At 49.5% G+C, this 14,146-nt stretch overlaps 1 protein-coding gene across 1 annotated transcript in view; it reads left to right on the top strand.

The window, feature by feature from the left end:
• DYNC2H1 (dynein cytoplasmic 2 heavy chain 1) overlaps positions 1-14,146 on the top strand; it is a 1,848,033-nt gene that overhangs the window by 517,932 nt on the left and 1,315,955 nt on the right. The window contains exon 31 of the mRNA XM_029602426.1: positions 9,285-9,435. Coding sequence (XP_029458286.1) covers positions 9,285-9,435 — 151 coding nt within the window. The remainder of the gene's footprint in view (positions 1-9,284; positions 9,436-14,146) is intronic.

The raw sequence follows: 14,146 nt of genomic DNA on the forward strand, positions 1-14,146 counted from the left end.
GCTATTTGGGAGGTGGACCCAAACAGAAGACCTTAGGGTACCGCAAGGCCCTTGATCATATAAAGATGTTAAAAAAGCATTGAGTACTCACTGAGCTCAGGCCTGGAGAACTCTGCTACCAGTAGTTTAGACAGCGATTGGGAGTTGCTAATCCCCTTCCCTGGCAGTGACTGAGTCTTGGAGAGCCTGGATCAGGGGAAATATAATGGCTTCAGCAGTGCATGGGATGTGGCACTGTACTCTCAAGCGGCTGAGTGTTTGAGCGACTTCTGCTGGGTGGCCTCTCTTGGCATGTTGCCGCGTAAGAGCATCTGGTCTTCTTCCTTGATTTCGCAGCTTGCTGAGAGATGGCTTTCGCTATTTTTTCTGTAGTGTCAAAGAAGAAGGACAGCTTACAGCCTTAATTTGGTCTGGCGAGTCAAATGATCAGCAATGCCTCAGTCTGAGGATCCCTGAGGAGGTAAAGCAGTGCCCATGAGTTGGACTGAATTATAATTTTCTGCTGGGGCAGGGGTGCATCATGGCAGGAATGGTACCATATTAGTTATGCAGATAACTGGCTTAGGGCCGGGCTCTTCGTCTATCGCCTGACAGTGCCGGATGTGATAGAATAACTTATTTGTCCTGGTGCCTCGTTCTGCTAACCTGCTTGGGGTGAATTGTTTAGCCATGAGTCAAGCTCCAAGATGGGTTCGGCCATCTTTTTTGCACTTCCCATGGATCAGGTGGGTAGGAATGGTGGCCATTCTGATGTGCAGGCCTTGCTCTCTCCCGCAGAGGCAGTTCAGCCTTAGCAGTGTCTGCAGTGTCTGTGGAGCAGCATGTGTCATCTTTTTTATTTTTCTTCAGAGGCTGTGGCATTGATTATGTGTCCCTGCATGGGGATTCTTTCCTGTCCTGGGATCACAGAATGGGGCCTGGGAGCACATCATGGGGATTTTATCCTGTCCGAGGATCCACTGTGGTGTTTGTAAATGTTCAGGTGGAACAAATAGAGAGTCCTGGCTGTGTTGCAGTGGTTTGTTGCATTGAAAGTGATAGTTCTGGTACCAGAGGTTTAGTAAGGAATGGGCTGTTCTGTTTATTTTGTGATTTCACTAAAAAAAAATAAAAGCAGGATCCTTTTGTTCAATTTTGGATCTGAAGTGGGTCAACAAGTTTCTAAGAATGGCCCATTTCAAGATGGAAACCTTGTAAGCTGTAATGGCGGTGCAGAAGGGAGAGTTTCTCACTTCCTTAGATCTAATGGAAGCTTATCTGCAGATTCCAATACTTGGCCATCATTACCAGTTTCAGGCTTTGACATTATATTTGGCTGTGGCATCCAGAAATTTTCGAAGGTCACGGTGGTGGTAAGGCAGAACCTTGCAAGGTTGGCATCTTAGTCCATCTGTGTCTGGACAGGGCCAAATCCAGGGTTGAGAGTCTAATGGTATCTTGCAGAGTGGTTCAGTTGCTGCAGGAGCTTGGCCTGATACTCCATAGGTTTAAAAGCAGTTTAGAGCCCACTCAGAATCTATACTATTGGGAGTTTGGTTCAGTATATCTTGAGGCAAGGTTTTCCTGCTGTACTGCGAATTTAAGATGTGTATGGGCACATTGGAAACTTATGTTTAGCAAGCTGCCTTTCTGTGTGGACATGCCTGCAGACCCTAGGTTCAATGGCAGTGACTTTTCACCCGTCCCTTGGGTCAGGGTACACATGCTTCCACTGCAGAGGCACTGTTGTCTTGTTAGAGTCCTCAGTGTCATGAATACAGGATTCGGCTGAGGCTGTTTCTTCGGGCAGTGGTAAAGTAAGTTCACTTCTGGTGGCTGATGAGGGAACATCTGGTCAAGAGAATTGACTTGGAGGTTCCCAGCTGGATAGGAGGATCTACGGATATGAGTCTCCATGGATGGGGAGCTCACTGCCTGGAACGGGTGGTGATGGTTAGTGGTCTCCCAAGGAGATGGGTAGCTTCATCAATCAACTGGAGGCTCAAGTGGTAGCATTTTCAGTTTGTGGGCCAGTTAGTAGAGAGAGCAGTGAGAGTGCTGTCTGACAACACCCCTGCGGTGGCATACATAAATCATCAGGGAGGAATCTGGAGTCAACAGGTTTAACTGGATATGGATCTGCTTCTGCTATGGTCAGAACGGTATCTTTCTGTGCTTTCAGCACCTCCTGTAGCAGGTATCGAAAATTTTTAGGCAGATTAACTCAGGTCGCCTCGTTCTGGTTCCAAGGGAATGAGAACTGACAAATAATGTTTGCCAGCTCATTGTCACCTGATGGGGGTGGCCTGTGTTGAACTTGTTGGCAAGCAGCGGAAATGCATAACTCTATCGCTTACACAGTCCCAGACAAGATCCTCGGGTTTGGTTTTACTGTTAGCTTCGGATTAGCCTCTGTATCCTTGATACATGGATCTTTGGTGACTGTTGGTAGGCAGGCAGTGGCAGTTGCCAATGTGCAAGAATGTGCTGCGTCGGGTTCCAGTCCTCATCAAGAATCCTGATCATTTTTTGTCTTGCGGTTTGGCCCTTGAAAGGGCCTGCCTGAGGAGGCATGATTATTCCGCAGAAGTGGGGAGAACCTTGTTGTCAACCTGGAAGTTTTCTATCTTCTTGACCTATGTATGAGTCTTAGAGTGGATGTATCATCTACTCTGGCATCTATTTATCTTATTCTGGAGTGGTTACAAGAAGATTTGATTAAGTGGTTGGCACTTACTACTCTGAAAGTGCAGATAGCGGCCCTGATTTTGTTGCGGTCCTGACCGCCTCCACCCCCGTCGGGCTCAGGGCCTCTTACCTTCCCGGGGTCCACGGAGGGGGACGCCCTGCTTCTGGACTACCGGACCGCGTGGTCCTTGTGCTTCCTCGTAAGGACTCCCCGCTCAGCCCTGGTCTTGCTCCACTCAAGCCCGGGATCTCTTGCCTTCCTCCTGTCCATGGAGAGGGACGCCATGGCTCGCCCAGGTCCAGCCACATGGCTCCGGCCTTGCCTCACAAAAAAAATTTTGATGCCGCGGAAGCCTTTCCAGACTCTGCCCACCTTGCCGGCCTCGCGCGCATGCGCGAGGGCTGGGTACTTAAGCCTCAGTACCCGGAAGTGCTGCTCCGCCCCCGAGGTGACGTCACTCATCGGCAAGAGTATATAAGCAGACACCAGACTTCCTCACTTTGCCTTGCAACGAGGTTCACACAGTTCCTCTGTGCCTTGAGTTGCTGCTAATACTCCAGTTCTGCTGCTGATTCTTGGTTTTCGACTCCGGCTTGTTCCTGACGCTTCTGCTTGCTACCTGCCTCGACCTCGGTTTGGCTACTGACTTTGGACTCCAATCTGCTGCTGATTCTTGGTTTTCGACTCCGGCTTGTTCCTGACGCTCCTGCTTGCTACCTGCCCCGACCTCGGTTTGGCTACTGACTTTGGACTCCAGTCTTGCTGCTGATTCCTGGGTTTCGACCCCAGATTGCTCCTGACTTTCCTGCTGGCCTTCAGCCCCTACCTTGGGCCTGCTGGACCTTGAGTTCTAGGCCTGGCACGCTCGCCTGCCTCCGTTGCCAGCCTGGGCCCGATTCTCCATCCGGCCCCTGGCCCTGCTCGTGGACTACCATAGACTCTGAACTCCAGTTGCTGGTTGTCCTTTGCTCTTGTTCCAGTTTGTACCAGCCACTCCCGAACTTCTCACGCCTTAGTCTCCGCGGTCGGTCCCTACGGGCGCCTCCTGGAGGGTACCGCTCCGCGTGGGTGAAGTCTTCTGCTACTCCTCCCCAGCTCCGCCTCCCGGCCTCCCTTTAACAAACTCCAGGCCGGCCCAAGGGTCCACAGCTCCGCCTGTACGCAACAGTTTGCAAGGCCATGGACCCGGTGGAGAGGCCTAGCTTGCAGGCTATTCCTGGCATGGCACAGCGACTACAGCAGCAGCAACAGTGTCTTGAGGCGCCGACCGCCTCCGTGGAACAGTTACCAGTCGACTGAACGCCAGCACTTCGGAGCCGCCTCCCGCTCCACCTTCAACACCTGCTGCAAGCTTAGCAGTGATTACACAGCTCCCTGCTCCAACTCGCTTTTCCGGGAGTAGCACAGCCTGCCGGGGTTTCCTCAACCAGTGCTACGTCCGTTTCTCGCTCCTGCCTGCTCAGTTTCCTTCAGACTCTGTTAAAGTCGCCTATATCTTCTCCCTTCTCGACGGAAAGGCGCTCGACTGGGCCTCTCCCATGTGGGAGCTCGGCGACCCCCTCTTGCACAATTTGGAACAATTTGTTTTAAACCTGCGCCAGACCTTCGATGATCCCGCCCGTCTGGCTACCGCCTCCTCTGACCTGCTACAGCTACGGCAGGGTTACCGCTCCTTGGCGGAGTACGCCATTGAGTTTCGCATGCTTGCCATAGAGGTGGGCTGGCATGTGGACAGTCTAAAGGGTATCTTTTTCAAAGGCCTAGCAAGTCTGATCAAGGACGAGCTAGCTGCTAGGGATATCCCTGATGACCTGAACGACCTCATCGATTTGGCGGGTCGAGTTGACCGGAGACTCCAGCAACGGGCGAAGGAAGGGTGTTCGTCCCGCAAGCCTGTAGCCTTCACCTCCACGTCTTCTAAACTGGGCCCTCCCAGATCTCCGCCCAAAACGCTCGCTGCCGCTCCCGCCTCGGAAGAGCCTATGCAAGTAGGCCGCTCCCCTCTCTCGCTAGAAGAAAGGACAAGGCGCCGCACCCAAGGACTTTGCCTCTACTGTGGCGGCAAGGGGCATTTCCTCGCATGATGCAAGGAACGTCCGGAAAACGCCTGAGTCTAGGAGGTTCTGAGGGGCTACTCCTAGGCTATGCTGGTTCAGCTCCTCGATGCACAGTTCCAGTAACCTTGATATACCCCGAAGGGTACTTTTCACACCCTGGCATTCATTGATTCAGGAGCAGAAGGGAATTTTATTGTACGGGACTTGGTACAGCAGTTAGACTTGCCCACAACACCCCAATGCCCGCCACTATGTGTCGCCTCGATTCACGGCACCATGCTTCCTGGAACCATCTCTGAATCTACTACACCTCTGACGCTCCAGACTGGAATTCTTCATTCTGAGGAGATAACGCTCCTCGTGCTGGAGAAAGCTGTGCACCCCATAGTCCTCGGGTTACCCTGGCTTCAGCGTCACTCCCCAGTCATCCAGTGGGACACCCTTCAACTTGCGCAGTGGAGTCCGTTCTGCCTTACTCATTGCCTTAAAGGACTCAGCCACGTCAAGTCTCGTTGCTCAATACTGCGGTACTACTGCCTGCACCCTATAGAGACTTAGCTGAGGTGTTTTCTAAGGAGAAAGCAGAGTTACTTCTTCAACATCGACCCTTTGACTGCGCTATCGACTTACTGCCTGGAAAAACCCCTCCTCGGGGTCGCGTGTACCCCCTTTCGCTCCCGGAAACTCAAGCTATGTCACGGTATATTACGGAAAACCTAGCTAAGGGGTTCATTCGCCCCTCTCGCTCACCGGCCGGAGCGGGCTTCTTTTTCGTTGCCAAAAAAGATGGGTCCCTCTGACTATGCATAGACTACCGGGGTTTGAACGCCATCATTAGGAAGGATCGCTATCCCCTTCCGTTAATCTCAGAACTATTGCACAGGATACAAGGAGCCAAGTGGTATACCAAACTCGACCTTAGGGGGGCCTACAACTTGGTCCGTGTTCGCCCCGGCGACGAATGGAAGACGGCCTTCAATACCAGAGACGGGCATTATGAATATAGGGTAATGCCTTTTGGACTATGCAATGCTCCGGCCATCTTCCAAAACCTCATGAACGAGGTACTAAGGGAGATGTTAAATTCTTATGTTATCGTATATCTCGATGATGTCCTCATCTACTCCAAGGACCTAGAATCCCACCATAGACATGTTCGTTGGGTACTTCAAGTCCTTAAGGATAATCACTTGTATGCCAAACTGGAAAAATGCATGTTTGACTGTTAGTCCTTGCCATTCTTGGGATATATAGTATCCTCAACCGGGTTTCAGATGGACCCAGAAAAGGTTTCCGCCATCATCAATTGGCCCCAGCCCACAGGACTTAAAGCTTTGCAACGATTTTTGGGGGTTGCCAACTTCTACAGGCATTTTATCCCTCATTATTCACGCCTAGTGGCTCCCCTCACAGCATTAACTCGCAAGGGAGCGGATGCTAAGACTTGGCCAGACGTAGCTATCCAAGCTTTTGAAAACCTCAAACAAGCTTTCCTTGCTGACACCTGCCTGCGCCATCCTGATCCCCAGCGTCCATTCATAGTGGAGGTGGATGCCTCTAACCTCGCCATTGGAGCCGTACTCAGTCAGCACTCGCCTGGGGCACAACTACTACCTTGCTCCTTTTACTCTAAGAAATTTACACCCGCTGAATGTAACTATAGCATAGGAGACAAGGAGCTCCTAGCAATTAAACTAGCCTTCGAGGAATGGAGACAGTGGCTAGAGGGAGCACTCCACCCCATTACAGTCTACACCGATCACAAAAACCTCGAATTCCTCTCGCAAGCACAAAGACTGAACCCTCGACAGGCTAGGTGTTCGCTCTTCTTAAGTCGATTCAATTTCCCCCTTCACTATCGTCCAGCTAGCAAGAATGTCAGAGCGGATGCCCTGTCGAGGCTCTCTGAACCGGAAGAGGACATTGACCCTCAGTTTATCTTGGATCCGGCCAAGGTCCACGTAACCACAAGAACCATCCAGTCCCAAGACCGAACCATTGTGCCCAAATGCTTACGCAAGAAAGTGCTAACTTGGGCCCACGACTCCCTAACAGGAGGTCATGCCGGAAGAGAGAGAACCCTGGAACTTTTGAATCGCTACTACTGGTGGCCCAACGTGCGCAGAGACGTTCGCACATACGTCAGCTTGTGCCCCACCTGCGCTAAGCAAAAACCCTTAGTCGGAGCTCCCTGGGGATTACTACGGCCACTCCCAGTACCCACGGAACCCTGGACACATATAGGACCGACTTTATTGTGGACCTACCCTCCTCTCTGGGGAACACAGTGATTTGGGACACAGTCGACCGCTTTTCTAAAATGGCCCACTTTGTGCCCTTACCCAAACTCCCGTGTGCTCCCGAGCTAGCTCTGTTGTTCGCCCTCCACGTCTTCCATCTGCATGGGTTGCCTCTGGACATACAGGGTCATACAGGAGTTCTAAGAGCTGGAGGAAAGAATCAGCTGATTATCTGATTGGTGGTAGGTTAGGATAAGTTTAGGTCCCTCGTCTCTTTGCACTTTCAAGACAAGGCAGTCTGACTTGCCTGCTTGCTTGGTTATGGCCTGGTCAAACATCAGGGATTGATAGATGCCAGCTACCATCCCCCCCCCCCCCCCCACCATGGCCCATGGACTGAGGTGTATGATGCACCTGGCAATCTGGTGGTAGAACTGGGTAAAGGTGATAGTATCACCTTTCCATATCTAGGTCTCTGTGAGACATAGGATGTGGCCTTTAAATTCTTCAGTTAGGTCCATGATGAGGGATTTTTGTTGTTGGTGGGGTGTGCATTATGTAGGCCAAACTGAAAGAGAGGGTGGGGTGGGGAAAGCGACTTGTTTGGGAGGACTGTATTAGTGTATTGCTGCCTGATTGTGCAGACCCAGGAGGGAGCCTTTGAGCATGCAGTTTGGGTTGGACTGAGGGCAGCCTCCCGCCCTATTTGGGAATAGCTTTGGTTCATCCCACTGGTGTGAATTAACCTGTTTAAATGCTAAGAAATTAGAAATTACTACTTACCTGATAATTTTCTTTTCTTTAGTGAAGACAGGTTAATCCACCTTCTCGCCCTTGGCTGCCAGTCTGTGGTCTTAATGCCCTTCTGAGTGGCTGAGTTTCCGGGGGTGACTGGTAAGTAACAGTTTTCAATCCCCTTGTCAGAGCTCAGTGTTCGCTGTTAACTGACTGCTTGAGTGCTTGTCTGTTGATAGTTATAATCAAATATTGTTAGTCTGTCCACAGTTGGTGTAAGGAAGATGGACCCTTGTGCTGAGACAAGGTTGTTGCCACCACCAAGGGGTGGCCCCTGGTGGGACTCATCATCGGGAGGCAGTTCCGGGAGAGAGAACCCAACAGGACCTTCGCGTATACCAGCCCACGACGCGGGTTGAACCCTTGGGTGCTGGGGCCGGCAGGACTTAGGCGCGGGTCTCGCAAATGGCAGGCAGAAGATTTGTCAGATGTATCAAGGGTCGAGGCAGGCAGCGAACAAGCAGAGACATAGGACCAGGCTGAAGGTCAGGGCAGGCAGCGGACACGCAGAAATGTAGGACCAGGCTGAAGATCAGGGCAGGCAGCGGACAAGCAGAAACGTAGAACCAGGCTGAAGATCAGGGCAGGCAGCGGACGAGCAGAAACCAGGAGACAAGCAGTGGCAAATCCAAGGAAGCAAGGACGAGGAGGACCTGGATGGAAGCAGGAGCTTGAACAGGACTAGAGCTGGAGCAGGATCTGGAGCAGGGGGCAGAAGAAACACAGGAACGCGGGATCAGGATGCAGACAACACGCACTCACCAGGAGCTGGACCTGTTGCCGAGGTGAAGAGGAGGTGGCAAGGCAGGGTATTTATATCTGCCTTGCCTGACGTCATCATCCCGGGCCACGGGGAGCTTTCCCGCCGTTGGTCCTTTAAATCTAGCCCAGGGATCACCGTGGCATCAGTGGTGTTGGGAGCGCCGCGAGCAGGCTGCAGTGGTGGCGAACTGGCATGGGGCAGTGGTGGGGGACGCTGGAGTGGGCTTCCTGCCCCCATAGGTGAGGGGACCCGGCCCGACTCAAGGAGGGCCAGGGCGTCTAACAGTTGGCTTTTGCAGAGAATACTGGCAGGCTGATGTCAGTGCAGGGGTATATATACCATGACGTCAGCTTTGCTCCATCTCCATCTGCTAGTAGAGGTGTATAACCCACTGATGTGGATTAATCTGTCTTCACTAAAGACAGGAAAAGAAAAGGAAATGATCAGATAAGGTAGTTATTTCTGATTATATGTCAATGTCTGTGCCTAAGTATTATAATACTGTTATTACCAAGCTAAATAATATGTGATGCTGATGGTAATGCTTTAGCATACCATAGTAGCCATTTAGTTTGTAAAGTATATATATAGCAATTCTTAGAAAATGCTGCATTAAATTTTAGTATTTTTGATTTTCCTTGAAGTAGTAGTTTAGCTTTCATTATTAACCATGTTTTTCTGAAAACACTTAATGATGTATAAAGTAAGACAGCACACAATTGTATATAGATTCCTTTTGCTATTTATTCCTCTTGTATTAGATACTTTGTTTGGCAGAACAAATTCTGTTTACTGAAGATATTGAAAATGCCATTCGAGATCACAACCTTTACCAGATAGAAATTGAACTTATGGCTAAACTGGAGCATTATACTAGTATAGATACCAGCATGGAAGATACTGGGAGTGCAGGTATGAAAAGTTCTTATATGTAAATAATAAAGAGTTGTTTTTTGTAACACCACTTGTACACTTGAGGGTCTTGACAAGCATTGCACAAGTCTTGCCTGTACCTGTACACATGCTCTTGTTGCTCTGACAGCAATGTTGTTAGTGTACACATAAAATTTTGCTGTGAGAGCAACATCAGAAGTGTCTGGGAGAGGGTAAGACTCTACTGCGCTCCTGACTGGGATTTAGAGGGGTCCGGGAGTTGGGAAGAGTGTGGCAGAAGTTATGTGTGGGTGTGGACAGTGGGTTAGATGGCAAGAGGGAACTCAGTGACTTTGCTTTAAATATTGTGGAAGAAGGGGGAGCCAGTCTCAAGTTACTGTTGTTTACATCATTTTCTTTTTAATTTTGAGAGTTAGGGGATGGGGATCGCTCGTTCATTTCATTAAGTATTTTGGGGTTCTGAAATTGGGCCTGAAGATCCAGATGTTTTTTTTTTTCACTTACCAGGCTATACTCTGAATATAGCTGAGTAGGGATTAACTTATCCAGGTAACCTTATCCAGATAACTGTAAACCTTTCTGGCTGTTTTCAGAATATAGCTGATTAGGTGGCTCTTAGCATTTTTTGGGCCACAGATTCATTTGAGAATCTGATGAAAGCTATTTATTCCCCTCCCCAGAAAAATGCATATAAACATGTGAATGCAAATTTTTTTTGCACCTAGTTCATGGACCCCATGAAGTCTATCCATGGGACCCCAGTTAAGAACTTTTGGTTTAAAGTTATGTGGGTAAGGTTATCTAGATAATAACTTTAGGTGAGTCTATTCAGCAGGAGACTTGTTCTGCTGAATATCTGTGACAAGTTATTTGGCTAGCCTTAGCTGGATAACTTGTCCACTTGGCAATTTTCTGAATATTCATTTAATTAAAACATATTTATTTTGCTTTTAGCACCTTTATGCTCAAAATCAGATTCTAGCAGACATACTGACTTCTTTATACTTTTTATTATCCCAGGACAAGCAGGATGGTAGTCCTCACAGATGGGTGACATCATCAGATGGAGCCCTGTCACGGAACACTTTTGTCAAAGGTTCTAGAACGTTGACTGGCACACTGAGCATGCCCAGCATGCCACTAACCCTGTGGCCACACGGGGTCCCCTTTCAGTCTCTTTTTTTCCGCCTAGCAGTTGCCTCGCGGATCTAGGAGCTCTGAGAGATTTCTCTCACACTTTTTCTCATGGAATATTCAGACTTTTTCTTCTTATTTCCCCTGTCACCAGGGTCCCCCATCGTGCACTGAACTCCTCCGTCATTGGTAAGTTATTGCCACGTTTTTGCATTCAGTTCCCGACGGTGTACTTCTTGGTGCCCGACGGCCACCGACCGTGCGCCGCCTATATTTTTCAATATGGCGACCAGTTTATGTAAGTGCCCGAGTGTCCGAGGACTATGTCCATAACGGACCCACACGATGTTTGTGTGTTATGTCTCGGGCCTTCTCACAGGACAAGCAGGATGGTAGTCCTCACATACGGGTGACATCATCAGGATGGAGCCCAATCACGGAAAACTTTTGTCAAAGTTTCTAGAACTTTGACTGGCACCTACTGGGAATGCCCAGCATAGCACCAACCCTGCATCCAGCAGGGGTCCCCCTTCAGTCTTCTTTTTCCACGCAGCAGTAGCCACACGGGTTAAGGAGCTCTTCAGATATTCCTGACAGGAATTTTCCTCACAGAACTTCAAGAAAATTTCAAAATTTTTACCCCACAGGGGTCCCCTTATCAATAACTTTACTCTGTGGTCGAACGGTAAGTTTTTTACCTGCTTGCAGTCGATTCCCATCGAGTTTTTCCCTCGCAGCCTACTGGCCATCAACCGCACCGCTGCTAAATTTTGTCAAGACCATGGCGTCGGATTTCTGTCGGTGCCCCGACTGCACCCGTACAATGTCCATCACAAACCCTCATACGGTCTGCGTGATGTGTTTGGGGTCCGACCATGATGTCCTAACTTGCATCAAATGTGCCCAAATGACACCAAAACGTCTCAAGGCTCGGTTGGAGAAGATGGAACTTCTCTTTCAGTCTAAAACCCTGACTCCATCGATAGCTTCGATGTTGTCCGAACCAGTGCTGTCGACGTCGTGCCAGCACCGTGAAATAGCTGCTGCCCGACTGGCTTCGACAACTCTGCTGTTGTCAACTCCTTCTGTCTCTACGCGGGAAAAGGACCGGGGAGATCATCGTGAAAAACGTCAACACTGCCATCGAAAAGCTCAGGCCACCAATACAAGCAAGTCCTTGGCATCGACATCGTCTGAGCCACCGACAAAGAAATCCCATCCAGAAAAGGCCCCCATCCTCTTCTGTGTCTGGGTCACCGAGGCGTTCCCCACCTGGACAGGTGCCAGGAGCCACGACTCCACTGTCACCGGTGGACCCTCTGGCTACGCCAGTGCTGCCTCCTACTCCAGAACCGGGGCTCTACGCTCCAGGTTTCTGCAAGGAATTGGATCGGATGATCCAAGAGGCCATCGGGAAAGCACTCCAGAGGTTCAAACCTCCATTGATACTGGTGCCGGTTCCTGAACCGGTCACCGACCCGATACCATCGGCTCTTGCACCGCTGCTGGCCAAAATGGACGCTTTAATCGGTGCCTTTCCACCGGTGGATCCGAGGGAACTGGTGGCCCCGATTCCTTCCACACCAATACCCTTATCGTCAGATGAAGAAGAAAAACCGATCTCCATTCCACCTTATTTATTTATTTATTTATTTATTTATTTATTTATTTATTTGGAAGCTTTTATATACCGGTATTAGTGGGGACATCATACCGGTTCACATAATAACTGAAAGCTTGGAAAATACATTTCAACAAGGAGAATGTAACTGGGCGGGGGGTAAACCAATAGGCAGTAGGAAGGATAGAGAAAACAAGAAGGTCATAACCAGAGAAAACAATTTACAATTTACAATGAAAGTCTCCTTCCGGAGTACTGCCACCAATGCGTCCATTGATGTCACCGATTCCATCGGTGCTTCCATAAATGCCTTCAATGCCTCCATCAATGCCTTCGGTGCCATCTCCGATTCCTTTGATGCCTTCGGTGCCATCTCCAATACTATCGATGCCTTCGGTGCCTAGGCCTGGACCTTCAGGATTAGCACCGTTTCTCCCATCTGATGATCCCATGGGAGCTGGTGACGAGCCTTATGATCCCTGGACCAATGACATGTCCCAGGACACTGATGATCTACCTTCACAGCCCTCTCCTTCTGATGAAAGAAGGCGTTTTCCTCCAGAAGACTTGTCTTTCATTAATTTTATAAAGGAGATGTCTGAAACAATTCCATTTCAGCTTCAGACAGAAGAGGACTCCAGGCACAAGATGCTGGAAGTACTCCAGTTCATTGATGCCCCTAAGGAAATCATGTATATTCCAGTACATGAGATCCTTATTGATCCATTGAAAAGAAATTGGGAGCATCCAGGTTCTGTACCACCTGTCAATCGCAAGACAGATGCTACTTACTTAGTACAGTCTGCTCCTGGCTTTCAACGATCTTAGTTAGATCATCACTCAGTGGTTGTGGAGTCAGCCCAGAAAAGAGCAAGACGGTCCAAACCTCATTCTTCTATACCTCCAGGAAAAGAACAAAAGTCCCTGGATGCATTGGGCAGACGTGTTTTTTATGGTTCAATGCTATTTTCTCGCATTGCTTCCTACCAGTACACAGTACAATAGGGACCTGTTTAAAAAGATCCAAGATTTTTCTGAAGCTGTACCGGAACAGTTTCAAGACCAGCTTCATACCCTTGCTCCAAAAGGTCTAGATGCTGGCAAACATGAGGTCCGTGCTGCATACGACATCTTCGACACTGCCTCTAGAGTCTCTGCAGCAGGAATAAGTGCAAAAAGATGGGCCTGGCTCAAGTCTTCAGACCTCAGACCAGAAGTACAGGATAGGTTAGCTGACTTACCCTGTGCTGGGGATAATCTTTTCGGAGAAAAGATTCAAGAAACAGTGGCACAGCTCAAGGACCACCATGAGACTCTCCACCAACTCTCCTTAGTACCTTCTGATTACTCGTCCTCTTCCAAAGGGTCTTTCAGAAGAGACTCCAAGAGGCCAGCGTATAAACAAAGGAGATATTACCCTCCAGCTTCCAGAGGTCGTCCCTCCAGGCCTTACCAAAAAGGCCAATCCAGACAACCTTGGACCCAATAGATACAGCCAGGCCTACATCCGGGCCCAGCATCCGGATTTTGACTCCTTCCTGGAGAGCAGTGCCCAGCCTCCTCTCCCTTACGTACCAGTAGGAGGTCGATTGTGCCACTTTAGCAGCATGTGGCTCACAATCATGACAGATCAGTGGGTACTAGCTGTAGTGACTCAAAGTTATCACCTCAACTTCCTCACCGTTTCTCCGGATTCCCCACCTCGGTTGACGTGTGGAACATCCGACCACTCTCACCTGCTCGATCAGGAAGTTTCCATCCTCCTCGAGTCCCAGGCAATAGAACCAGTACCCTTCTCCCAGCAGAGTCAGGGATTCTATTCCCGGTATTTTCTAATCCCAAAAAAGTCAGGTGGTGTTCGTCTAATACTGGACCCTCGCGCCTTAAACAAATACCTACAAAGAGAGAAGTTCAAGATGGTGACCTTGGGTTCTCTACTTCCCCTTCTGCAAAGGAAAGACTGGCTCTGATCTC

Source organism: Rhinatrema bivittatum, chromosome 5, assembly GCF_901001135.1.
Source record: "Rhinatrema bivittatum chromosome 5, aRhiBiv1.1, whole genome shotgun sequence".
Taxonomy (NCBI): Eukaryota; Metazoa; Chordata; class Amphibia; order Gymnophiona; family Rhinatrematidae; genus Rhinatrema; species Rhinatrema bivittatum.